This window comes from Giraffa tippelskirchi, chromosome 4 (genome assembly GCF_054371585.1).
Source record: "Giraffa tippelskirchi isolate mGirTip1 chromosome 4, T2T-mGirTip1v1.2.pri, whole genome shotgun sequence".
In the NCBI taxonomy this organism is placed as follows: domain Eukaryota; kingdom Metazoa; phylum Chordata; class Mammalia; order Artiodactyla; family Giraffidae; genus Giraffa; species Giraffa tippelskirchi.
In genome coordinates, this window is record NC_137278.1 from 163255402 (window position 1) to 163282095 (window position 26694).

The window sequence follows — 26694 nt, forward strand, 5'->3', positions numbered from 1 at the left end:
TCAGCCATTAAAAAGAATACATTTGAATCAGTTCTAATGAGGTGGAAGAAACTGGAGCCTCTTATACAGAGTGAAGTAAGTCAGAAAGAAAAACACCAATACAGTATACTAACGCGCATATATATGGAATTTAGAAAGATGGTAACAATGACCCTATATGCGTGACAGCAAAAGAGACAGAGATGTATAGAACAGTCTTTTGGATTCTGTGGGAGAAGGCGAGGGTGGGATGATTTGAGAGAATAGCATTGAAACATGTATATTATGATATGTGCAACAGATTGCCAGTCCAGGTTCGATGCATGAGACAGGGTGCTCCGGGCTAGTGCACTGGCATGACCCTGAGGGGTCGGATGGGGAGGGAGGTGGGAAGGGGGTTCAGGATGGGGAACACATGTAAACCCATGGCTGATTCATGTGAATGTATGGCAAAAACCACTACAATATTGTAAAGTAATTAGCCTCCAATTAAAATAAATAAATTAAAAAAAATTTTAGATTATGCCCATGAGGAAGTCACATGTACTCAGTATAATAAAGTGTTAGAGCTAAGTACAGCATTTAGTGGTTCTGACTGATGCTCCACTGCCTAAAATGCTAACATGGGAACACAGACTTCATTATTCTCCACAAAAGCAAGAACTCTAGTAGTAGTGGGTATAAATACTGGGTTGAAATCCTAGCCTTGCTATGTACTTTCTGTGCAACTTTGGGGAAGCTATTTAACTACACTGTGTACCCAACTGACTGATTGGATTGTTGTGAATATTAGGGTGAATTACTAACTACAAAATACAGTGAATAATACGTGGCACATTGTTGTTGTTCAGTCATTCAGTCGTGTCTCGACTCTTTGCGGCCCCATGAACTGTAGCACGCTAGGCCTCCCTGCCCTTCACCATCTCCCAGAATTTGCTCAAACTCATGTCCATTGAGTGGGTGATGCCATCCAACCATCTCATCCTCTGTCGTCCTCTTCTCCTCTTGCCTTCAGTCTTTCCCATCATCAGGGTCTTTTCCAATGAATCGGCTCTTCGCATCAGGTGGCCCACGTACTGGAGCTTCAGCTTCAGCATCTGTCCTTCCAATGAATATTCAGGACTGATTCCCTTTAGGATTGACTGGTTTGATGTCCGTGAAGTCCAAAGGGCTCTCAAGAGTCGTCTTCAACACCACAGTTCAAAAGCATCAATTCTTCAGTGCTCAGCCTTTTTTATTGTTCAACTCTCACACCCATACATGACTACTGCAAAAACCATAGCTTTGACTATACTGACCTTCGTCAGCAGAGTGATGTCTCTGCTTTTTAATACGCTGTCTAGGTTTGTCATGTGTCACATAGTCGGTATATTAAATAACGGCTATCTATCATTATGATTATGATTCTCATTGTTATCACGTACCTAATACTTGGCCAAGAAAGTATTTAGGTGCTGCAAATACAGAAACAAATAATAAGTAGTTGCTGCTCTGAAGCTGATAATTTAGTAGGGGAGACAGAAAGAAATAAACTGTTGTTATATAGTGTGATACACAAAATATAGTTGTACTAACTACACTTGTTTGAAAGGAAAAGGTAATTCATTCTACTAGCGTTAGTCACAGAAAACTCAAGAAAGGTGAAGACACTTGTGAAGGGTGTAGGGATAGGCATGAATTTGTCAGAAACAGAAAATGTGGGAATAAGTGGGGATGAGAGCACTCTGAATAAAGAAAAAAACAGGGATGGTGCAACACAGTGCATTTGGGACCTATAAATCTTGTGGTAGCTAGGGTGTAAGTAAAGTAACTGGGGTAAAACAGTAGATAAGATTAGGTAATTTGGTAGGGACACTAGGTGGAGAGTGGAGAGAAGTTATATGAAATGTCAGTTTTCAGTGAAATCACACAACTAAGTTTAGGAATTTTAAGAAGTCACTTTTTAAAAAATTTAAGTATAGTTGGTGTACATAATTATATAAGTCACAGGTCTATTCAGAACACTTCATATAAATAGGATCAAGGATATTTAGCCTTTTTTTCAGGATTCTTTCACTTAATATAATGTTTTCAAGGTTCTTCCATGTTGTAGCATTTATCAGTACTTCATTCCTTTTTATGGCCGAATACTACTCCATTGTGCGGATATACCAATTTGTTTATCCATTCATCAGCTGATGAACATTTAGGTTATTTCTACTTTTATTCATTATTATGAATAATACTAGTGGAACATTTGTGTACAAGTTTTTGTGTGAATGCATGTTTACAATACTCGAGTACAAACCTCAAGTAGAACTGCTGAGTCATGAGGTTAACTCCATGTTTGACTTTTTGAGGAACTGTCAAACTGTTTTCCCCAGTGAACGCATCATTTTACATTTCCACCATCAGAATATGAGAGTTATAATTTCTCCATATGCTTGTCAACACTTGTTATTCTCTGTCTCCATTCATTTCTTCCTTTTCTCATTTCTTGTATTGTGGTATAACACATATAAAACTTACCATCTTAACCATTTAAAAGTATACAGTTCAGTGGTGTTGAGTACATTCACAGTATTGTGCAATCATCACCACTTAACCAACCTCCAGGATTCTTTTCATGTTGCAAAACTGAAACTCTGTACCAGTTAAACAATAACTCCTCATTTCTCTCTCTTTCTAGCCCATGACAACCACTCCTCTACTTTCTGTGTCTATGAATTTGTCTACTCTAGGTACCTCATGTAGGTGGAATTATACAATATCTGTCTTTTTGTGACTATCTTCTTTCATTTATCATGTCTTCAAGATTCATCCATACTGTACCATGTATTAGAATTTTCTTTCAATTTTAGGATTAATAATACTTCATTGTATGCAGATAATACATTTTGTTTATCCATTCACTTGTGGACGGGCATTTAGGTTGTTTCTACTTTTGGACTACTGTGAAAAATGCTGCTGTGAACATGAGTATACAGGCATCTATTTGAGTCTCTGCTTTCACTTTTTTTGAGTATATGCCCAGAAGTGATTTTTGGAGAAATTGCCATACTATTTTCCATAGCAATTATATAATTTTCCATTACCACCCAAAGTGCACAAGGGTTACAATTCTTCATATTCTTACTGATACTTTTTGCTTGCCCTCATTCATTTTTAAAATAAATTTAAAGCTACTTTGAATTGTAACTGCTATGAAAACAAAAGAAAAGCTACATACTAGAGTTCCTTTTGTTATATATAAAAAACTTCAAAAATTGTGAAAATCAAATGAGGTTATATACATGAAAACATTTTATAAGTTATAAAGCTTTAAAAATGTTAATGTAATAATAAAACTCTTAGCAGCATTTCCAGACTGGATATTCATATTAATATTCTTAGAGGGAACAGTATTTGGCTTTTTAACGATCAGAACTGCTCTGGCTTGATTCTGTGTGTGTGAGCACGTGTGTGTGTGCATACCTTTTAATTTTGTTTCATAGAAAGAAGTTTTAAAGATATGTTTTAAATGGTTGCCACTTTAAACTACTAGTCACACTTCACTACTAAAATGTGGAAATGAAGATTTCATAATACTCTCAGTATTTTAAACATAGAAATGAATCACTAAAAAAGACTATGTCAGCAAAATGCAGAAAAAATATGAAGTCATATTCATGATTTATCATGTATATATTTTAAAAAATCTCAATCTTTAGTGGTTATATTGGTAGCTATATTTTAATAAGCATATTTATATAATTTGTGGCATTAAGATTATCAATAGAAGTCTTAGTAAAAGCAAAATTTTTAAAGCTTAACTTTAAACTCCTTACTGTCTCATTTCTTTAAAAAGAGATGTTTTCAAAGATTACTAGGTTGACCTCAACTAAAACTGAGCCAAAATTTAGAAAGGAAAGGACTAACCATATACAAATCAGTACTTTTTAGCAAACAGGATGCTGTGTGCATGTTATTTCTGTCATCTTTTTCCCATTTACGTGAACAAGACTGTCAACCACAATCCCTCCTGTCCTCATCCTTTCCTTATACCGTTCCTTGTTTCAGTCGCATAATACAGGACTGGCAGGTCAGGAGAATCATTCTCTGTAAAGAGACCGGTGTAAGTGAGGGCTCATAACCCAAACGGGGACAATCAGAATGCTTCCCTGGAAATGAGCTATGGACTATGGAGAAGGGGTTCTCTTTCCTTTCAGTTGGTGAAACTAGCAATATTACAGCCATTTAAAATTTAAAGCAAATATTATTTGCTAATTCCTTGTTTTCCAGAAGGAAGCTCATCAGCAGTAGGAGAAAAGTGGATTATTATGCCATGTTTGATTAAAGGCAGACCGAGGTACAGGTGAAAGAAAATATCAACCAGCCAGCAATAATAGTGCTGTGCCCCTGATTTTGTCCTACTTAGACTTCTTAGGGATGTGAGTCAATAACTTTCCTTTTTACTTTAGCTAGTTTGAGCTATGTTTCTGTGATCCTGTACATAAAGGAGTCTTAAAATATAAATATCATTGATCTGATTTGTTTTCATTAAAAAGAGATTTACATTTGTGCTTAAAATCAAAACCACTTTGATGGCAAACATTATAAATATTCTTTGGAAAAACATTTATTTATGTAGGTAAATAGTTTAAAGATATTTTTCATTTTCTTTAAATTTAAAACTGGAATTTAAAGCAGATGAAGTGCCAAAAACATTGTTAGTGCAAACATTGCTGAGTAGAAGGGTTGTGGGGAGAGGCTGTGATAGTTATTCAAATCACTTTTCAATATCAACTATGGCACACACAGTTATAATGTCACATGATACTTGTCAATTAGTGTCGTTCTCAGTGTTAGTTGCTCAGTTGTGTCTGACTCTTTTTGACCCCGTGGACTGTAGCCTGCCATGTTCCTCTGTCCATGGGATTCTTCAGGGAAGAATACTGGAGTGGGTTGCCATTCCCTTCTCCAGGGGATCTTCCTGACTCAGGGATCGAACTCAGGTCTGCCTGTGTTGCAGGCAGATTCTTTACTATCTGAGCCACCTATGCAATGGCAATAAGTGGTCTTAAGGAAACAGCCAAACGTTGAATTCCTGAACTAAGATTGCAATAACAATATAAAGACATCTGGGATAGTTAAAAAAAAAAAAAAGACAATTTTGACTACAGTAACTAGTAAGACTTATTTCAGCATTACATTTACTCAAACTACACACACTTTGGTCTTTTCTATTCTGAATGCCTATCAAGGCAGGTATACCTGTCCTCTGCTGTGGTAAGCAGATTCCCCACCCAGAGAAACAACATAATGCCTAATATGATAAAGAAAAAGGAAGCTAGCTATCCTAGGTAAGATGGGTGCCTGCTGTTTATCTTGGGGTTCTTTTACATCCCAATAGCTCCTCTAACTTTTTGCTTGCTAGACACTGGCAGACCCCAACTGTTTTTAACACTACTTCTTCGATATTTTTATTATCTCTTATCTCTTACTGTTGTGAAGCAACAGTTAGAACTGGACATGGAACAACAGACTGGTTCCAAACAGGAAAAGGAGTACATCAAGGCTGTATATTGTCACCCTGCTTATTTAACTTATATGTAGAATATTGGGGAGAAGGCATTGGCAACCCACTCCAGTACTCTTGCTTGGAAAATCCCATGGACGGAGGAGCCTGGTACGCTGCAGTCCATGGGGTCGCTACGAGTCAGACACCACTGAGCGACTTCACTTTCACTTTTCACTTTCATGCATTGGAGAAGGAAATGGCAACCCACTCCAGTATTCTTGCCTGGAGAATCCCAGGGACAGGGGAGCCTGGTGGGCTGCCGTCTATGGGGTTGCACAGAGTCGGACATGACTGAGGTGACTTAGCAGTAGAGTACATCATGAGAAACGCTGGGCTAGAGGAAGCACAAGCTGGAATCAAGATTGCCGGGAGAAATATCAATAACCTCAGATATGCAGATGACACCACACTTATGGCAGAAAGTGAAGAAGAACTAAAGAGCTTCTTGATGAAAGTGAAAGAGGAGAGTGAAAAAGTTGGCTTAAAGCTCAACATTCAAAAAACTAAGATCATGGCATCCGGTCCCATCACTTTATGGCAAATAGATGGGGAAACAGTGGAAACAGTGTCAGACTTTATTTTTGGGGGCTCCAAAATCACTGCAGATGGTGACTGCAGCCATGAAATTAAAAGACGCTTACTCCTTGGAAGGAAAGTTATGACCAACCTAGATAGCATATTAAAAAGCAGAGACATTACTTTGTCAACAAAGGTCCGTCTAGTCAAGGCTATGGTTTTTCCAGTGGTCATCGACTATAAAGAAAGCTGAGCGCCGAAGAATTGATGCTTTTGAACTGTAGTGTTGGAGAAGACTCTTGAGAGTCCCTTGGACTACAAGGAGATCCAACCAGTCCATCCTAAAGGAGATCAGTCCTGGGTGTTCATTGGAAGGACTGATGTTGAAGCTGAAACTCCAATACTTTGGCCACCTGATGCAAAGAGCTGACTCATTTGAAAAGACCCTGATGCTGGGAAAGATTGAGGGCAGGAAGAGAAGGGGACAACAGAGGATGAGATGGTTGGAAGGCATCACAGACTCAATGGACATGGGTTTGGGTGGACTCTGGGAGCTGGTGATAGACAGGGAGGCCTGGTATGCTGCAGTTCATGGGGTTGCAAAGAGTCGGACACGACTGAGAGACTGAACTGAACTGACTCTTGTGATCAAAGTCTCCAACATTGGACTAATCACAATTTTCTGACATTGTTTTTTCCTGTCCTATACTTTCTAGCCAGTATGTCAGCCAGTGGTTAAGGACCGGTTGTTGTTGTTTGGTTGCTAAGTCATGTCTGACTCTTTGTGACCTCATGAACTACAGCACGCCAGGCTTCCCTGTCTTTCACTATCTCCCACAGTTTGCTCAAACTCATGTCCATTGAGTAGGTGATATCATCCAACCATTGCATCCTCTGTTGCCCCTCTGTGTCATCCTCTGTCACCAATGACTGGTAATTATCTTGAATGGAATGCCAGTTCAGCAAGAACTAGAAAAATAGAACAAATAAAAAAACCTGTTTTGGGAATTGTTCAGTTGGGGAATTGAGATCAATTCTATGCTCAACTAGTCAAAATCCAACCTTTAATTCATTATGTTGTTCGGCAGCAGAAGACAGGCAAATCACTGGCAGATAAGGAATTCCCTTAGAGGGCAGGAAACTGCTGGATATGCCTTGAATATAATTAAATAAAGTTTTCTTGCTTTCCAGTATCCTTTTGGTTAACACTAATAAATCTCCTCTTGTCTCAGTGATAAGTAGGCTGAGGTGGTTACTTTTATTCCTGGCAACCACAATCATTGTCACTGCACAGTCTGAGAAAAGGGTATAAATGTCTTTTGAATAGGTATATCCAGGACAAATGCCAACTGAGCTGGTTCTGTTTAAAGCCTGCATAACTTGATTTCTTTAGCCAAATCAGTATGCTGCAAACTGTACTCTCCTACTAACATTAAGATGTGACCAGTTAAATTTAAATTTCAGAAGTCTCTTCTTTACTTCAAAGTTGAAAATACAGATTTTTCAGTTTGGGAAAACAGAGAATATAACTCAAAAGGATAATTACTCTGTGTACATTAAATATGTCTGTGTTGAGACCACAATGGTATACAGGCAACTACGGGATTATAAACAAGTTGTGATCTGAGAGCCTGGTAAATCCAATTGTTTAGAACTTGCTACATATTCTTCCATTAAAACATTCATAAATCACAACTAACATTTACTGAACATTTACTGCTTGTCCAGCACTGAGTGCTTACTTAGTCTGAATGAATCTATAAAGGGTGAACTCTTCTATTTCACATTTATGAGGAAACAGACGCACAGATTGATTAGGTAATTAGTTCAGGGTCATACAGCTAGAAAGGGGCAGGACAGAACCTGGACCTCAGCAAGTAGACCATTTCTAAAGTCTGCCTTAGACTGAGACTTAACCATCACAAATTTCATCTCTTGCTGGACAGGTTCAGAGACTAGACTATCTTGGAGTAGTAAAAGTAGTAATTACTAGTAATAGTAACCTTAGTTATGGGACATAAATGAAGCCATAGAATAGGATAGGGAGAAACATTTTTCCTTTTTCTTGGTAAAAGAATCTAGGCATTGACTGAAAAATTTAGAAGGCATGATTCATCTGTTCTGTATTTCTAAAACAGATCAACCTGAAAATTTTCTATTTTCTTTCCTTTCCATCAACTTGTGTGTATGATGACAAAGGTGACAAAGGTACTCTTTCACATATCTTTTTAATTCATTGCATTTTTTTAAACTAATTTTTACAAGCTAAGAATTAATTTTTACAAGCTAGAACCAAGAACTAAGTCTTGGTTATACAAGCCCTATCATCATTTTTAAAAACTTAGATTTTTAAGAAGGTTAAATAATCACTCAGAAGTGGCAAACAAATACTATTTATTTGGTAATTATCTGACATTTTCTTCAGTTTTATAGACTTTATAAAATTCAGTGATAGTCATTTTTGTAGGAAAATAGCCAGGTTCTCTTCTCCCTTATCAAGTAAACTGTTTTGGTTCAAAGTTACGTACTCTTAGCTTAACTGTTATAAACACAAGCTAATTGAGTACAGTGTATTTTCTGATCAGTATTTATTCCTATATTAACCTCAGTTTTGCTCTTTGTTCAGTGCAAACAGATTTAGACTACTTCTTCCTACAGTTACACAAGTCTGTCTCACTACCTAGGGCTAAAAAAAAAGTTTATGTTTATACTTTAAAAGAGAAAAGAACTGTCTTTACTGAAAGTTCTTGGCTTAGGCTTAATATGTACCTAATATTCTAAATAAAAGCACACTCTTTCCTTGGATGGTGCATTTTCTTCTTCATCTCAAGACTTTCTCCTTAAAGCAAGGCTCTTTAACTTTTATGTAAACATGATTCCTAAAGTGACATAAGTCCTCTGTATCAAGGTAGTTGATTACACTTATCATATCTAGCTAAATGTAGTTGCAGCTGGTTTTCTAGTGGTAGTCGTGATAGGTTATAGTGAGTCACCCTACTCCAACCAGTGCCCCTTGTGACCAATGGCATGTACTCATGAGGTAATGGGTCAGAATTCAGGCTCCAGGCTGTGGTTGAGGAGCAGCTTTTCTGTAAGACAATGTTAACTGTTACTGGAATTCTACCCTAAAACTTGGCACCACCTTGCAGCTGAATGTTTCTCAACATTTACAGACAATGACGTGTGCTCAAAGTTGCTAAGTGAGATACATCAAGAAAGTACTGGGGGTCCTGGGGGTTCTCCCCTTGATAGTCATCCACTAACTTCTTAAGAGGGTGATACGTAAATGGGATCTTAAAGAATATGAAATCAGCCTGGCCAATAAGATGGGGGAAGGAAGTTCCATGGGGAAGAATACAAACTTTCAAAGACACCAGGAAAATGGTACAGTCAGAGAACCATATAAGTAGTCTGCTACAGCTGTAAGAGACAGGGATGCATGGATGAGTGGCAAGAAATGAAGCCAGAGTCTTGATGATAAATGCATTTATTTGCAATTCTAAGATGTCAGAGCATATGTTAGGGGCAGCAGAGAGTCACAGGAAGACTTGTATGTATGAACAGATGAACTATATGAAGACATCCACTAAGTTTTTAGTGACAGACTGAAAGAGAATAGAAAAACCAAAAAGGAGCAATTAAAATAAATCAGGTGAGAAATGATGAGGGCTTGAACTTAACAGCAATGGCATGGAGGCATATGGTCAGATGTGAGATTAAAAATGAGAAAACCACAGTGACTGACATAATGAGGGGAAGGGAGGAGGGCAGAGTCAAGGGTGACTTTCAAATTGCTAGTGTGGGTAGCCAGTTGAAGTAAAGGATTATGAAGGAATTTTAGGCTGGGCAGGGGATGCAGTGCAGCCAGGAGGGGGTGGAGGGAATGGAGAACCAGCATATGCTGATGCTTATCGGGCTGCTAGTTTCTCATTTATTACATTTTCTCTAGAGAGAAAAATCATCATTTTAAAGGTCATTTTAGCTCTCTATTAGTACAGAAGCTCTACTGTGTATTTCCAGAAGCAAAAAAGAGGTCATGGTCAATGTTAGATATATTTACAACATATATTCTAATGAGTACCAAAATGGATTGGACCCATATGTTCAATTCGCATTAAAGTATGTGTCACAATACATCTGCTTTTAAAGTGTGTCAGAAACAATTTCCAGAACAAATGCCAAATATCCTGGAGATGTTTAGTTCAAATTACCAATCCATACCATTGTACTTGAACTGTTTGCTACTGAAATATATACTAAATGGAGATACGTGCAGGAAATCTGTTCTTCTAGACTTCAAAAAATGTTTTTAAATTTCATATTTTGAAAGATAAAATGAGAAAAAGATTGCATATATGAAAGAGAAAAATGCATACATTTTCTTGAAGGGCTCAGAGTCAAGAAGAATTCCAAAGTATACTGCTAGTACAGTATGAATGCCTGGAGAATTAACATAGCTAAATACATTGGGGTGAACTAAAACCCCCAAACTGGAAAGACTCTTTACATGTGTCTAGATACTTGCAAAAGAGAATAGTTCTGAATAATCCATTAAGATATATCTTATCCAGGATGAGCTGTGTAGCCAGGTTTGCCTGGATGGAATAAATAACTGTCAAATTTCTGAGCCACAACTTTTCAGCATTTTTCAAAAAATTTTTTTATAAAACTCACACAAACAATATCTAGTTCCATAATAACCATTACTATAGACTTAGAGTTACTCTATTTATTTTCCCATCTGGCTCAACCTAGATCATGCAAAGTAAATTTTCTATACACTAAGGTCTTATACATAAAAAACTGCTGAGTGACTGAACAACAACAAATTAAGAAAAAGGGGATGGGGAGGGAGAATAAAAGCAGCACAGAAAGAAAAGGAAGAATCCTTCTTGTGGACACTACTGCTGTGCAACAAAAACGTCATCAATTTCCATCTCTTTTGCATATACAGGTTCATCACCAATTTACTGAAAATACTCCTAAAATGTTTCAAAGCTAGTTTTAGTAGTATAGCATAGATTTTTCACTTTTTAAACATAGCAGACACACTATTTGTGGAGGAGGTTTCCTTGACCATAAAACAATGTATAGGAAAAACATATATAGAGCTTGAAATGTTTTTATGATGACTGATAAATTCAACACCTTGATAGTAATATCATTGTATCAGAAGAACTACTTACTCAAGAAGATCTGGGTCTAGTCCTTCTGATATCATTTTGTTTCTTATTGCCATCACTGGAACACCCTAAGCAAAGAACACAAGATAATTCAATTATTAAATATGCCTCCTTCATAAAGACATACAAATAAACCAATGGAAGAGAACTGAAAGCCCAGAAATAAACCCAAGCAACTAATATTGGACAAGGGAGCCAAGAATACTCAGTGGAGAAAAGAATCTCTTCAATAAATGGTGCTGGGAAAATTGGATATTCACAGGTAAAAGAATAAAACTTGACCACTATCTTGTACCACCCATAAAAACTAACTTGAAATGGGTTAAAGACTTAAACGTAAGAATCCAAACCATGAAACTCCCAGAAGAAAACACAGAAAGCTCCTTGACATGGGTCTAGTAATGGTTTTACAGTAATCATACCTAAAGATTAAGAGACAATGTAAAAAGTAAACAAGTGAGACTACATCAAACTAAAAAGCTACACAGCAGAAGAAACCATCAGCAAAGTGAAAAGAAAACCTATGAAATGGGAAAAATATTTGCAAATCATATACCTGATAAGAGGTTAATATCTAAAATATATAAAGAATTCATAGAACTCAAAAGCAAAAAACAAATAATTCAAATAAAAAATGGTCAAAGAACTTGAATAAACATCTTTCCAAAGAAGATATATGAATGGTCAACAGATACATGAAAAGATGCTCAACATCACTAGCCACTAGAGAAATGCAAATTAAAATCACAATGAGATATCACCTGATGCCTGTTAGAATGGCCATAATTAAAAGACAGAAGATAACAAATGCTAGTGTGGATATGGAAAAAAGAAAACCCTGCGCACTGTTTGTGACACTTTAAACTGGTACAGCCACTGTGGAAAACAGTATAGTATATAATTCTCAAAAAAATTAAAAGTAGAACTGCCACACAGTCCAGCAATTCCAGTCCTGAGAGCATATCCAAAAACCCCCCAAACACTAACTTGAACCGATGTCTGAATCCTCATGTTCATAGCAGCACTATTTATAATAGCCAAGACATGGAAACAACCAACATGTCTACTGAAGGATGAATGGATAAAGAGTGTATATACATATACACACAATGGAATATCATTCAGACATAAAAACCAACAGAATCCTACCATTTGTGACAAAATGGGTGGACTTTGAAAGCATGCTAGGTGAAATAAATCAGACAGAGAAAGACAAATACTGTATGATCTCACTAATATATGGAATCTAAACAGAAAACAAAAAGCCAAACTCCTAGACAAAGAGATCAGACTTGTGGTTCTAGAGACAGAGAGAAGGGGCAGGAGGAATTGGAGGAAGATGGTCAAAAGGTACAAACTAGTAAGAGTTATAAATAAATATGGACTAGGGATGTAATGTACAACAGGATGACTACAGATAATACTTGTATATGATATAATGAAAGTGTTAGTCACTCAGTCGTGTCCAATTCTTTGCAACCCCATGGACTGTAGCCCACCAGGCTCCTCTGTCCATGGAATTCCCAAGGCAAGAATACTGTAGTGGGTAGTCATTCCCTTCACCAGGGGATTTTCCCAACTCAGGGATTGAACTCCTGCACTGAAAGCAGATTCTTTACCGTCTGGACCTTCTCATTACAAGTGAACTTTTTTCTTTTCTTTCATATTGCAGCTATATGAGGTTATGGATATTAACTAAACCTATTGTTGTAATCATTTCATGATAAAAGTGAACCAAAGCATCATACATCTTAAATTTATATAGTGATGTATGTCAATTATTTCTCAAGAAAATTGGAAAAATATAGAAGCTAGAAAAAAGGCCTCCTTCTATATGGTTCATTATTTTAAATAGCTCTTATTCTGCTTTTATATTAATATGTGCATAGCACTTGAATAATCTAATAAGGTCTATATTTTAACTGACTTAATGGAATCAGTGCTATCCAATACCACATAAGCCCAAATTAAATCATTTGAATTTATCCATTACTGATTCTGCTGGATAGAAGCCAGATATCATATTCTCACTCTTCTTATATCACCAAAAAAAAGAAAACACTGATAAGTCAAATGACTAAGCCTTGGCCAGGATGGTGCCATGAACACTTAACAATATGAATAAAAGTCTTTTCAAATCAAGATTTCAGGGCCTTCTCCTCTTAAGTATAGCTATGTCAATGTTCCTTGCATAAGCAAACGGTCCAATTTCACTTGGACACATTACACACAAGGGTCAAACAGAATTCAAGAACTCTTCTGGGATTACATTATATATCGTTTTGATACCAATACAAACACAATGTAATGATAATCCTAGAAGTGTGTAAGTCACAAAAATATTGAGAACATGTGAATTTCAAAGTTCAGGATAAGAATATCAAAACAGAAGAGGATATGTCAGAAATAAATATAAATTTACTTGAAAAGGGGACTGATTTGATATAAACATTTATTGAAAGCTCACTTATACAGCTCTAAGGGGAGCAGATGCAATCAAGTCTCTTTGTCAACTCCTTCGCTTTCCCAAAAGATGAGGAAACACTAATCTGATGTGCTAAATTTTAGGACCTGGACTGTATCACCTTCAAAAGTAAGAGGGGTCACCAAGCTTTAAAAGGTTGTACATATGGCGGGGACCCTCTCCCTCACATTGCTTCATCCCACATGGCAGAAAGGGTAAGCTGAGCCAGGGTCCACATGGGAAAATCTCAATCATCTCTCTATGCTGTTGTGTGCTCTTCTCTTTGGCCCTCCCTTGTCACTAGTCAGTTGTGACATTCAGTTTTGAACCTAATGTATAGAAGAGGCCACTCCAGTGCAATTTCACGGAGCCTTACCTGGAAGTTTCTGGGCACTAATCTAGACAAGGCTCCCCTGCTTTCTTCTGCAGTTGTTTTTTGTGTGTTTTCTGGTCTCAGGGATCTTACAGGGTAAAAATAAATTTACTGGGGTTAGCAGTAGAATTCTAATATCACAATCCCACATCTCAGTGTTTAACACCACAATGGCAGCGCAGTGCTTTATGAGAAAATAAAGACATAATCAGCCCTGCCAACAGAGAGTATACTCTAATAGATGTGTTAAAAAGATGATCACAATACAGTCATAAAATTGGTAACAGAAATCTGCACAATGGGCAAGTTGAGACTCAAGGAAAGGAAGACTGAGTGAGAACCAGCAAAGAATTCGCTGAGGTGAGTCTTAAAGAGGGGACGGGAATTTATTAAAAACAAACAAACACAAAGACTTGCTGATTTTATCTTACATTTCACCCAATAAATATGTACTGAGATCCAGGCAAGTATATATAAAAATATGAGAAAAAATGGATTGTAAATTTAATATGCAGAGATTTCAAAGTTAATGACCATATATCTCTCATAGAAGTGGTACAGTTCAGTTCAGTCGCTCAGTCATGTCTGACTCTTTGCAACCCCACGGACTGTAGCATGCCAGGCTTCCCTGTCTATCACCAACTCCTGGAGTCTACTTAAACTCATGTCCATTGAGAAGGTGATGACATCCAACCATGTTACTCTCTGTCATCCCCTTCTCCTCCTGCCTCCAATCTTTCCCACCATTAGGGTCTTTTCAAATGAGTCAGTTCTTCGCATGAGGTGGCCAAAGTATTGGAGTCTCAGCTCCAGCATCAGTCCTTCCAATGAATATTCAGGACTGATTTCCTTTAGGATGGACTGGTTGGCTCTCCTTGCAGTCCAAGGGACTCTCAAGAGTCTTCTCCAACACCACAGTTCAAAAGCATCAATTCTTCAGCGCTCAGCTTTCTTTACAGTCCAACTCTCACATCCATACATGACCAATGGAAAAACCATAGCCTTGACTAGATGGACCTTTGTTGACAAAGTAACATCTCTGCTTTTCAATATGCTGTCTAGGTTGGTCATAACTTTTATTCCAAGGAGCAAGCATCTGAATTTCATGGCTGCAGTCACCATCTGCAGTGATTTTGGAGCTCCCCCAAAATAAAGTCTGTCACTGTTTCCATTGTTTCCCCATCTAGTTGCCATGAAGTGATGGGCTGGATGCCATGATCTTAGTTTTCTGAACGTTGAACTTTAAGCCAGCTTCTTCAGTCTCCTCTTTCACTTTCATCAAGAGGCTCTTTAGTTCTTCTTCACTTTCTGCCATAAGGGTGGTGTCATCTGCATATCTGAGGTTAGTGATATTTCTCCCAGCAACCTTCATTCCAGCTTGTGCTTCATCCAGTCCAGGATTTCTCATGATGTACTCTGCATATAAGTTAAATAAGCAGGGTGACAATATACAGCCTTGACGTACTCCTTTTCCTATTTGGAACCAATCTGTTGTTCCACGTCCAGTTCTAACTGTTGCTTCTTGACCTGCATACAGACTTCTCAGGAGGCAGGTCAGGTGGTCTGGTATTCCCACCTCTCTCAGAATTTTCCAGTTTGTTGTGATCCACACAAAGGCTTTGGTGTAGTCAACAAAGCAGAAGTAGATGTTTTTCTGGAACTCTCTCGCTTTTTTGATGATCCAATGGATGTTGGCAATTTAATCTCTGCTTCTTCTGCCTTTTCTAAATCCAGTTTGAACATCTGGAAGTTCACAGTTCAGTACTGTTGAAGCCTGGCTTGGAGAATTTTGAGCATTACTTTGCTAGTGTGTGAGATGAGTGCAACTGTGCGGTAGTTTGAGCATTCTTTGGCATTGCCTTTCTTTGGGATTGGAATGAAAACTGACCTTTTCCAGTCCTGTGGCCACTGCTGAGTTTTCCAAATTTGCTGGCATATTGAGTGCAGCACTTTCACAGCCTCATCTTTTAGGATTTGAAATAGCTCAACTGGAATTCCATCACTTCCACTAGCTTTGTTCATAGTGATGCTTCCTAAGGCCCACTTGACTTCACATTCCAGGATATCTGGTTCTAGGTGAGTGATTACACCATCGTGGTTATCTGGGTCATGAATATCTTTTTCATATAGTTCTTCTGTGTATTCTTGCCACCTCTTCTTAATATCTTTTGCTTCTGTTAGGTCCATACCATTTCTGTCCTTTATTGAGCCCATCTTTGCATGAAATGTTCCCTTGGTATCTCTAATTTTCTTGAAGAGATCTCTCATCTTTTCATTATAGGGGACTGGAATGCAAAAGTAGAAAGTCAAGAAATACCTGGAGTAACAGGCAAATTTGGCCTTGAAGTACAGAATGAAGCAGGGCAAAGACTAATAGAGTTTTGCCATGAGAATGCACTGGTGATAGCCAACATCCTTTTCCAACAACACAAGAGAAGACTCTACACATGGACATCACCAGATGGTCAATACTGAAATCAGATTGATTATATTTTTTGCAGCCAAAGATGGAGAAGCTCTATACAGTCAGCAAAAACAAGACTGGGAGCTGACTGTGGCTCAGATCATGAACTCCTTATCGCCAAATTCAGACTTAAATTGAAGAAAGTAGGGAAAACCATTAGATCATTCAGGTATGACCTAAATCAAATCCCTTACGATTACACAGTGGAAGTGAGAAATAGATTCAAGGGATTAGATCTGATAGACAGAATGCCTGAAGAACTATGGACAGAGGTTTGTGACATTGTATAGGAGGCAGTGATCAAGACCATCCCCAAGAAAAAGAAATGCAAAAAGGCAAAATGGTTGTCTGAGGAGGCCTTAACAAATAGCTGTGAAAAGAAGAGATGCAAAAGGCAAAGGAGAAAAGTAAAGATATACCCATTTGAATGCAGAGTTCCAAAGAACAGCAAGGAGATATAAGAAAGCCTTCCTCGGAGATCAATGCAAAGAAATAGAGGAAAACAATAGAATGGGAAAGAAGTGGGACAGATCTTGCCAAATTAAGTTCAAATTATTTTTAATTATAATCCTTATTTTTAAAATCAGAAAATGTATTAAAAATTTAATCCTTACTTAAAAGAAAAAAAGCCCAGCAAAGAGAGCTGTAGCAAGAGTCAGAGATGCCTTCTACAACTAGAATCTCTTATTTTGGCTATGGAGGAGAAAAAGTTGAGGTCTCTACAGCTTGCTAGGTTAGCAGAGGCTGGGAGAGCAAAGGCTTTCAGATTCACAGGTTACCAGGAAGATTCTCTTGTGGAAGAGGCAAGGCTGCCATTTACAGGCCCACCTACATATTCACCTTCATAACTTGTATGCTTTATATTATAAATTTGTAAAATCTAATCTATTAAGACTCTGATAGCAACAGGTACTTTAATGCATCTTAAATACTAGATGGATGAAAATAAATAGCATCCTTGTAGAATTTTCTTCAAAACCATACTTCTCAAAACAATACTGTTCCATGGGGCAATCTGTAAGGTATTCTGCAAGTGAAATATGTAAGGTTTAGAAGACAAAGGATATAGAAGATAAAATTTTGGATCTTTTGCTAGCTTATAAGGTTTAAGGATAAATGAAAGATAGGGAGAAAAAAAGCAATTATTTGCTTTAGGGCATCCAGTGTGAACAGACTCTAACATTTGGAATAAAGTATGCTCAAGATTAAAACTTGCACCACTTTAAAAATCTATTACCTAGAGCTAAGACTTGAAAGATTTTGAGATAAAATGTACTTAATAATAACTTTTTAATAAAAATTATTTAACAGTAGAGGAGAAAGCTCACCACTTGAAATACAAGTTTGGAAATTTTTACTTGATAATTTAAATGCCACTCAACTCTTTCGTATAACAGGGAAAGGTAGGAGTTTGAAACATTGCATAAAGAAACACTGAAGTGCTAGGGAGAAATGGGAAAAGAGCAGAGTTAAGGTCATACTTTAAAAAAACTCTCAGTTTTTATTAACTATGGTTTGATGGTATAAGGTCTTTGAAACTCAACTACATGATTTATTTATTATAATTTAGCATAATCCACAGGATATCATTGGAAAGGTTATATAAATAAGTTATAAAGCCGAGAAAACAGAAGGGAGGAGAAATGAGAATTGAAAAAAGTTTCCTAAAATATAGCAGAGAAAGTGTGTATGGGATTGGAGAGGGGAGGCAGTGGGTGGAAAGGGAGAACTGGGGAGCAGGGAAGTTGGTAAAATTAGAAAAGCCTCCTATTTTAACATTAGTTTCATGGAAATGGTTATAATATAAGAATAAGAGAAGCCTGAATCTGTAAGCTCTGTATTTTATCCTTAGTTTCTTAAAACTGGTTACATCATGAGAATACAGATATTACCAAAATTTGGTCCATCTTGATTCATTTCTGTATATGAATATAAAGAAAAATACATATAACTATCTTACCCTATATTAAAGACTTCACTATTATCATTACCTTAATACAAATCTGATTAAAGCGCAATACAAAAATAATTTGGCCTATGTTCCAAATCATCTACTCCAAAGAGATTTGCTACTATGTTTCCAGAGATGTTGCTTAGAAAATGTTGTTTTCGTATATTCTTCCTTAGAGGTTAAGAAACAGAGTCTGGTTTGTTAGACATCAAAAAGAAGCGTCCAATTTCTGATCTCCAAAAGACAAAGCTACTGGTGGTCTAAGGAGGACATGAGAGACCTCAAAACTGAAGTCTACTGAACTGTGGGATTATTTTTGGCAAGTGATAATGGTAGTTTGTCCAACATAAGTAATGAAGAAGAGAGAAGGCAGCCATAAGCCTGATGTTCCAAAAAATCATGTCTGTATTTGCGTCACTGGAGAAAGTGTGTAAAGAAGCCACACTAATGAAATTATGATGGCAATACTAATAGTTAAACACTACTTTCTTATATCACAAAAACTGTTGGAGGCTTATAGGACTGCCAGTATTTACATCTATTTATTATTATGTTAATGAAAACCAAGATACTAAATTCCTTTATAAATCCTGTTGAAACTCTCCTACAGTTTTAGATTAGAAGAGGGAGGGGAAAAGAAACCCTCTTACTCAATCTAACAGAAATAAATGACTTTCCTTTTTTAAAATAATAATACACATATTTTCAAGTTTTTTCCTCTCAGTTTATGAGCTTGTATCATAATTCAGTTATGAAAGATGGAAAATATGCTATCTCCTATTTAGGTAAACAATAAGGATCTATGGAGTTGATAGGTGGATAGTACTTTTTGTTACTGGAAGGAAGAGGGAGTGAGTAGGAATTGAAAAAATGCTACGGGTTGGAAAAAAGCAGCCAGTCCTCCAATCAGGCTGTGTTTACTTAAATTTTAATTTAGGTAAATGGATTCAACCATTCCTTTGCCTTCTGATTTTCAATAGTGCTGTATTCAAAATATCTATATTCCATTATATGAAATATAAGGTATTACATTTAGAATAAAAATTTTAGGTGAAATAGTCTATATTATAGATAATAAATGTTTACTGAACAAATCATAACATAAAAACAATTACATGCTCAATTATCTCCTTGAGAAAGCTTTCCGTGAAGGGATATAAAATTTATTTAAGTAAATCTCTTATCTTAATCACTGTAAAATGGACAATGGCTATCTAAAAAAAAGCAAGCTGCATTTCTAATGACACACAGATTTAGAAAATGCTATGATGCTGATATTAACTTTCATTCTGCTGCCACCAAGGGTCATTAATTTGAACCTAAAAATGTGGTCAAAAAAGAGGCTCACGTATCTTGACTAGCACTAAACACAGTAGTTTCTATGGAGCTAAAGAGTAATTCCTTTTTCAGTGATTATCTCAAGTGATTATTATCCCAGTGAGAAAGTGTTTATCACTGACTGCCCATCAGATATCTTTAAAGATGTAAGAACAAATCACATGATAAAATGGACAAAAATGACACCAGCCATGATGACCAAGGCCCAGGCAGTTATTATTACTTCATTCATTAAAACAAATACGTTAGCAGTTCCATCTATAGCTTTTAGAAATGCAAACTAAAGTTAACCTAAATGCCTATCAAGAAAAACCCTTAAAGAAATTACTTCAAAAACTGAGGGATCTATTATCATGAGATAATTCACAATCAGCTGTATCAATTTCCTCATGTGTTGATTTTCCCCCAGGATATTCCTGTAATATGATAACTATTAGGTGTTATGACCAAAAAAGCACATGGTGTTTTCTTTGTAGTTACTCAAGTAATTGTTGATTTCAGAGTACTCTGTGGAAGACTCATTTTCCCCACTTCATTATAATGCAATGATAATATTTATAATTTGAAGTCTTGCTTTGTTAGGTCAATTAATGCTATAACTCCATTATAAATGTCAGCTACACTACAATCCTTAATTTCACTCAAATGATATTTGTTCTCTGAAATATGTATTAATAGCATTTTCTAAATTTAACTATACTTTTGCTTTCTAGGAATTAAAAACTTCAAAAGAATTTCTATAGCAAAACATTTTGGAATTTGTTGCTTAAAAGTGTAATAAATTCAGATGGACTCCTGTTCAGTTTTTAAAAAGTTATTATTATATATGCTTATTAAAAAAGACTCAATGAAATATCTGCAAACATGGTAATAAAAGCTATACATACTAGAATTCTTAGTAGTTAATTATAAGGATAGTCTACTGATAAAAACACAGAATATTTACTTTCGAATAGTCTGATAGTGGTAATGTGTTTGAATTAGTGCATCAGGAGTCTTTCATTCAATGCTCCTGGTGATGCATTCAAAGAAGATGACAAAGATGAGGCATTCTATGTGCGTTCAGAACCACAATGAATGGGACTGAATCAACCGGTCATCAGCACATCATCTAACCAACCAACTGAATGAAAGTCATTTGTGAACTTGGGCTAGGAAAAGAACAAGAAAAGAGAAGTTAGGATGCTGTCTTATATTATGAAAAACTTTGGTAAAATATATGTACATCTGGAAATTTTTTTAAAAATTGCAGTATTAAGATAAATATAAAAGAGGTAGATATCTTCAGGTAAAGGAAAAGATAACTTTCATTTTTTTCCCAATAAAATTCAGTATTTTAAAATCTACTTTATTTCCCTTTAAAACATACAGTTAACATATTAGCATTTTCTCCAAACTGTAGCATAATACTTACCAGAAAATTAACTCACAAATGATGTGATCAATTCAAGACAAATTACCTTCTATACTAGGACTGACCACCTCCTTGTGAATGCTTATGCTGAGATCCTTGTTAGAGTATGGTACTAAAAGTGACTTCCTGGGACCTCCCTGGTGGTCCAGTGGCTAAGACTCCATTTCCCAGTGCAGTGGGCCTGGGTTTGATCCCTGGTCAGGGAACTACATCCCACATGCCGCAAATAAAGATCCCATACAGCATGACAAAGACCCAACACAGCCTGTAAATAAACTTTAAAAATTAAAAAAAAAAATAAAAACGCCTTTCTCAAGTTCATGGTCTCTAAAACATCTATGACACTTTATCCCACTTGAGGTGAGCCCATTTAGTTATTAAAGGTCATTTTCTTCTCTGGTCTTTACTTTTTCTCCCATTAATTTACACATCTTAGACAGACAACTTTTTATAGTTAAGGTGAAAATCACAATATTTCTAAAAAGAGTAAGCAACTACTTAATTTACAGTACTATTATTTCCTCCTCACCAATCTGTAAAACATTTAAGTGAGGGCCCTTACTTCTGTCAGGGGTGGTCAGCAGGAAAAAACATAGATGTGGAAATCAAAGTTGGGTAACTAAAAAATTACCCAAATTATAGTTGGTTTCAGAGTAAAAGAACCATACCACACATTTCAGCAAGTATAAAAACTGTCATTCTTAGCAAATCTTCAAAAGCTTCCTTATGAACTTTAATAGTGGTGTACCGTTCTTTCTGTCACAACTTCTATCATAAGAGTTAAGGAGCTGTTTACATTAGTTGGAATGAAACATATGAAGTCAAAGATAAAAATATTTTCTGCTAAATCCCCTGATCTTTATTGTTTCCCATTTATATATCACTTAAAAGAAACCCCTGAAAAAATTTTTAAAGGAAATTCCTACTAAATTTAAAACTACCTTAAGCTTATTCTCTAAAAATTCTCTCCCCTGTATTAGATTGCTTGCTTCTACTTCTTTTTCTTTCTTTTGTGCACTATTATGGTGTTATAATGAATGTAAGGCAGATGAAGTAAAGTTTATTGATGCTTAGCAAAATAAATAAACTGAAACAAAGAATTAAATCTGAAAGGACTTTTTCAGATAAGCTGTCCCACACATTACCTGAATTATTTTACTTATGAGACTGAAGATACAAAATATGATGTGGAGAATAAAGTCTTACAGAAATATAATTTTTTCATATTCACTGTTAAGAAAAACTGATTTGACAAATTTAGCATCCTAAATTTATTACCTTATCAATTATTTTTAAAAGAAGATTATTTTGTGATCCCAATTCTCTTATGTGGCACTTATTCCTCCTTTAAAAAGTTTTTATTTACATTAATTCAAATTATCTGATACATGACTAAAAAACAAAGAATTCATACAGCAGCCAAATACCCCCTCTACAACTCTAAAGGAGACAGGCATCTGTGTAGATCAGCTTGTTGATGTGTGACCATTCATCAAATACGACTGAGAATTCTAAACCCTCCTGAAGTACACAGTTCAAAATATGTATATATTTCTAGAGATTATAAGCACCATAAATAAAAATAGTTATGGTTAAACAACTAGTTCCCATAAACAAATTATTGAAATCAATACTTTCATGGCAACTGAAGGCTACACAAGGATAGCTATAATGAAAAAATATGCAAGCATTAACATTCTGAGCTGTATGGTTACGGGCAAAAGTGGTATTAGTGAAGATTATATGAGGAACAGATAAGCATCAAGGCAGGTGAATCACCGAATGGATACTGACAACCATTTAACTTAGTAGTCTCTGCCCACTACATGCATTCCCTTCAGTGTCCTAAGGAAAACAAGAAATCAGGAAAACAAATACATAAGGAAAAGCAAGAAATTTCAAACCTGAATTTAGCAGTATTATTGTTTACTGCTCTAACAAAAACATGTAAGAAAAATAAAATAGCAAGGAATATACATAACAGCAAATACATCATAAAAGCAAAATTTCTTAACTTTAAATGTGTACATGGCAAGACTGCTTCTGACCTTCCAAACTTTCAATTTCAAGACAACATGGGAAGGATTTAAAAGACAGCAAAAATATTGAAAAATCATAATCTGGAAAACTGGCATGATAATTCTTTACATGTGGTTTCCTTAGAGGCTGGTTCACTGACTTTAGCAGAGAATAAGTAATTTCAGTAGTACTTTTTTTTTTTTTTTTTTGCCAAATACAACGAAAAGTACCTGTTTCTAGGTTTTCTAATTACTCAGGCCATGGCAAAGCATGGGTTGTTACCTCAGGGGCTCTCCATTGGCAGCTAACTGTCACATTAGCTTAGGGAAATCTTTATCCAATCTTTCTCATGTTTGATGAAAGACAGAATGTAAAGGAAGCAGGATAACTGTGGTCACTGAGTTCAATTGTGTGTGCTCAGTGCTCAGTTGTGTCCAAATCTTTGCCTATAGACCCCATGGACTATAGTCTGCCAGGCTCCTCTGTCCATGTGATTTTCCAGGCAAGAATACTGGAGTGGGGTGCCATTTCCTTCTCCAGGGGATCTTCCTGACCCAGGGATCGAACCGTTTCCTGCACTGGCAGGTGGATTCTTTACCACTGCGCCACCTAGAAAGCACTGAGTTCCACTTAATGTCAACTCAAAGTTACTACTCATGTGGTTTATCATTCTGCTAAGCTTTGCTTCTTTCTTTCAGTTATAGTCAAATGGAAATGGAACTGGGAAGGAAAAATATTTTCCCTTTTCCATTTTCAAAGTTGGCTAAATTACACAATTAAACAGACAAATATGTTCACTTTTATCTTTTCTTTATCTACATTCATATGTGTGGGTAATCAGTCACTGTCCATGCCAGCTTTTACCTTCAATGAACAGTGTGATGCTAAAACACCAGAGAAAACTGTCTGCCCCTAAACCTTTATGTAATCAAAAAATATTGACCTTGATACTGATCAGTAAACTTTAGCTATTATAAAGGAAACAAAACACATATTAAAATACCTAAAGAATTAAAAAATTTTAAAAAGTGGCATAGAGTTGTTAAAACTACATCTGCAATAGTGCTTGCCATACCTTTGACTACATATGCACCAGCAGCTCCTCCTTTTGACTATATTGTTAATCAGTGATGAGAAACCTATCCTGGAACTCTCTACACCATGGGAAGTCACATGGAGGTCATATCACAAACGAGGTTTTAAAGCCCTGAACCACTCTTAAAAACCTATGCCTTACCTAAAATGCATTATACTTTATGCTTGATTAGTTTCCCCAGGTCCAAGGTGTATAATTTCTTGAAGCACATTTTATGAATCAGTTGGAGATGCTTTCCTTAGGTAATGGAAGTCACATTTCCCCAGGCCAACATCCAGGCTGGCAACAGATACATCAGAACCACCAGAACCAAGAAGATTATTCAATTCACATTTTAAGCCAGCCAAAGAAAACAGAGCTTAAAAAAAAAACTAAGTGTCCGAAGAGACTGTTTTGGCAAATATGGTTTCAAAAAATACAAGTCATTAGCTTCTTAATGTGGAAGTCGGATTTTCCCAATGAACAATTTATTACTGGCAAAGTATTCACCAAGCTCTGCCAGTAAAAAAGGGGGGAATTGTTGGAAAAGTGATCTAGGCACACAATTCCAGTTAAGTTATAAATGCAATATGTAATTTGGTAAAGACTTGTGCTGAACTATTATGACAACAAACATTAAATCAGAATCAATTATCTGCCACATTTGGAACACAACAGTATTACTCATTGAAAAATCTTGTGCAAAACTTGCTTTAAAAGGAAAAAAAAATCAGAAAAGGCCAGCAGGTGTTCCAGGAACATTTGTTAATAATGAGATACAATTTGGAGATCAATTAATGGGTCAAAAAGCTAAAAAGAACTTTAGATATTGTTTTATGAATGAAGGGACTGAGCTCTTAGGAGGCAATATGGTCAGAATACAGTCACATGGGATTGCATGACAAAGCTAAGAAAGTATAGCATGATGCATCCAGAAGTACAGGGTAAAGATCTGGGTGTCCTCGGAGGCATCTAAATGGTCTCAGAGGTAACTGCTTCCTCGAACTGTAGTCATTCTTCGATCTCACAGAAGGTAGTAATCCAGGGGTGAAAGAAAAAACAAATGAGACTAAAAAGCAAGGTACTGTGCACTGGTACTTGTGATTTTTGAAAGACTTTGTTGGCTTCTGCATAAAGCAGTTTGTATTAATTAAGCAGTTTTAATTACCTCATCTCTAAAGTGGATTTACACGGATGTGACAAGAGAAGCAAGGCCAATATTAACATAAAAGCAGCACACTCCAGGAGACATCTAGGACCCGGGAAGAGGAAGTTTTCAGGGTAGTTTACAAAGAAAGCCAGAAAAGACTGTAGTCCATCCTGATACCCAGAAAGCCTGAATTTTTTTTTCTAAAGTTCATGTTTGTAAGTTATAGGATTTTCTGTGTCTTCCAAGTGATCACTACATTGGGAGTCAGCAAATTCAAACTTTTATACAAATGGAGAAGCTGAAAGAGCTTGGGAAACACACTCACTGTCTTCTGAAAGAGAATGGCATGGTTCTAAGTAACAATTCAGGAAGGAAGGAAAAGAAAAGATTGCAAGAGGGTTGAGGGCCTAGTAAGCATTAAGATTTTGGAAAAAAATGAGAAACAGTATATGTGGGATTACAGGTATAAGACATTGCTTATGTACAGTGGAGATAAGACAATTTCTTCAACAAGTGGTGCTGAGAAAACTGGTCAACCACTTGTAAAAGAATGAAACTAGAACACTTTCTAACACCATACACAAAAATAAACTCAAAATGGATTAAAGATCTAAATGTAAGACCAGAAACTATAAAACTCCTAGAGGAAAACATAGGAAAAACACTCTCTGACGTAAATCACAGCAGGATTCTCTATGACCCACCTCCCAGAGTAATGCAAATAAAAGCAAAAATAAACAAATGGGACCTAGTTAAACTTAAAGGCTTTTGCACAATGAAGGAAACTATAAGCAAGGTGAAAAAACAGCCTTCAGAATGGGAGAAAATAATAGCAAATGAAGCAACGGACAAAGAATTAATCTCAAAATTATACAAGCAGCTCAATTCCAGAAAAATAAATGACCCAATCAAAAAATGAGCCAAAAAACTAAACAGACATTTCTCCAAAGAAGACATACAGATGGTTAACAAACACATGAAAAGATGCTCAACATCACTCATTATCAGAGAAATGCAAATCAAAACCACAATGAGGTATCATCTCACACTGGTCAGAATGGCTGCTATCAAAAAGTCTACAAAAAATAAATGCTGGAGAGGGTGTGGAGAAAAGGGAACCCTCTTACACTGTTGGTGGGAATGCAAACTAGTATAGCCACTATGGAGAAAAGTGTGGAGATTCCTTAAAAAACTGGAAATAGAACTGCCAAACGACTCAGCAATCCCAC

The 26694-nt window shown here is 36.3% G+C and overlaps 1 protein-coding gene across 2 annotated transcripts in view; it reads right to left on the reverse strand.

Moving 5' to 3' along the window:
• Positions 1-26694, reverse strand: part of WASHC3 (WASH complex subunit 3) — a 54206-nt gene that overhangs the window by 8584 nt on the left and 18928 nt on the right. For both annotated transcript variants that reach the window (XM_081595558.1, XM_081595557.1), the window contains exon 6: positions 11221-11285. In XM_081595558.1, coding sequence (XP_081451684.1) covers positions 11221-11285 — 65 coding nt within the window. The remainder of the gene's footprint in view (positions 1-11220; positions 11286-26694) is intronic.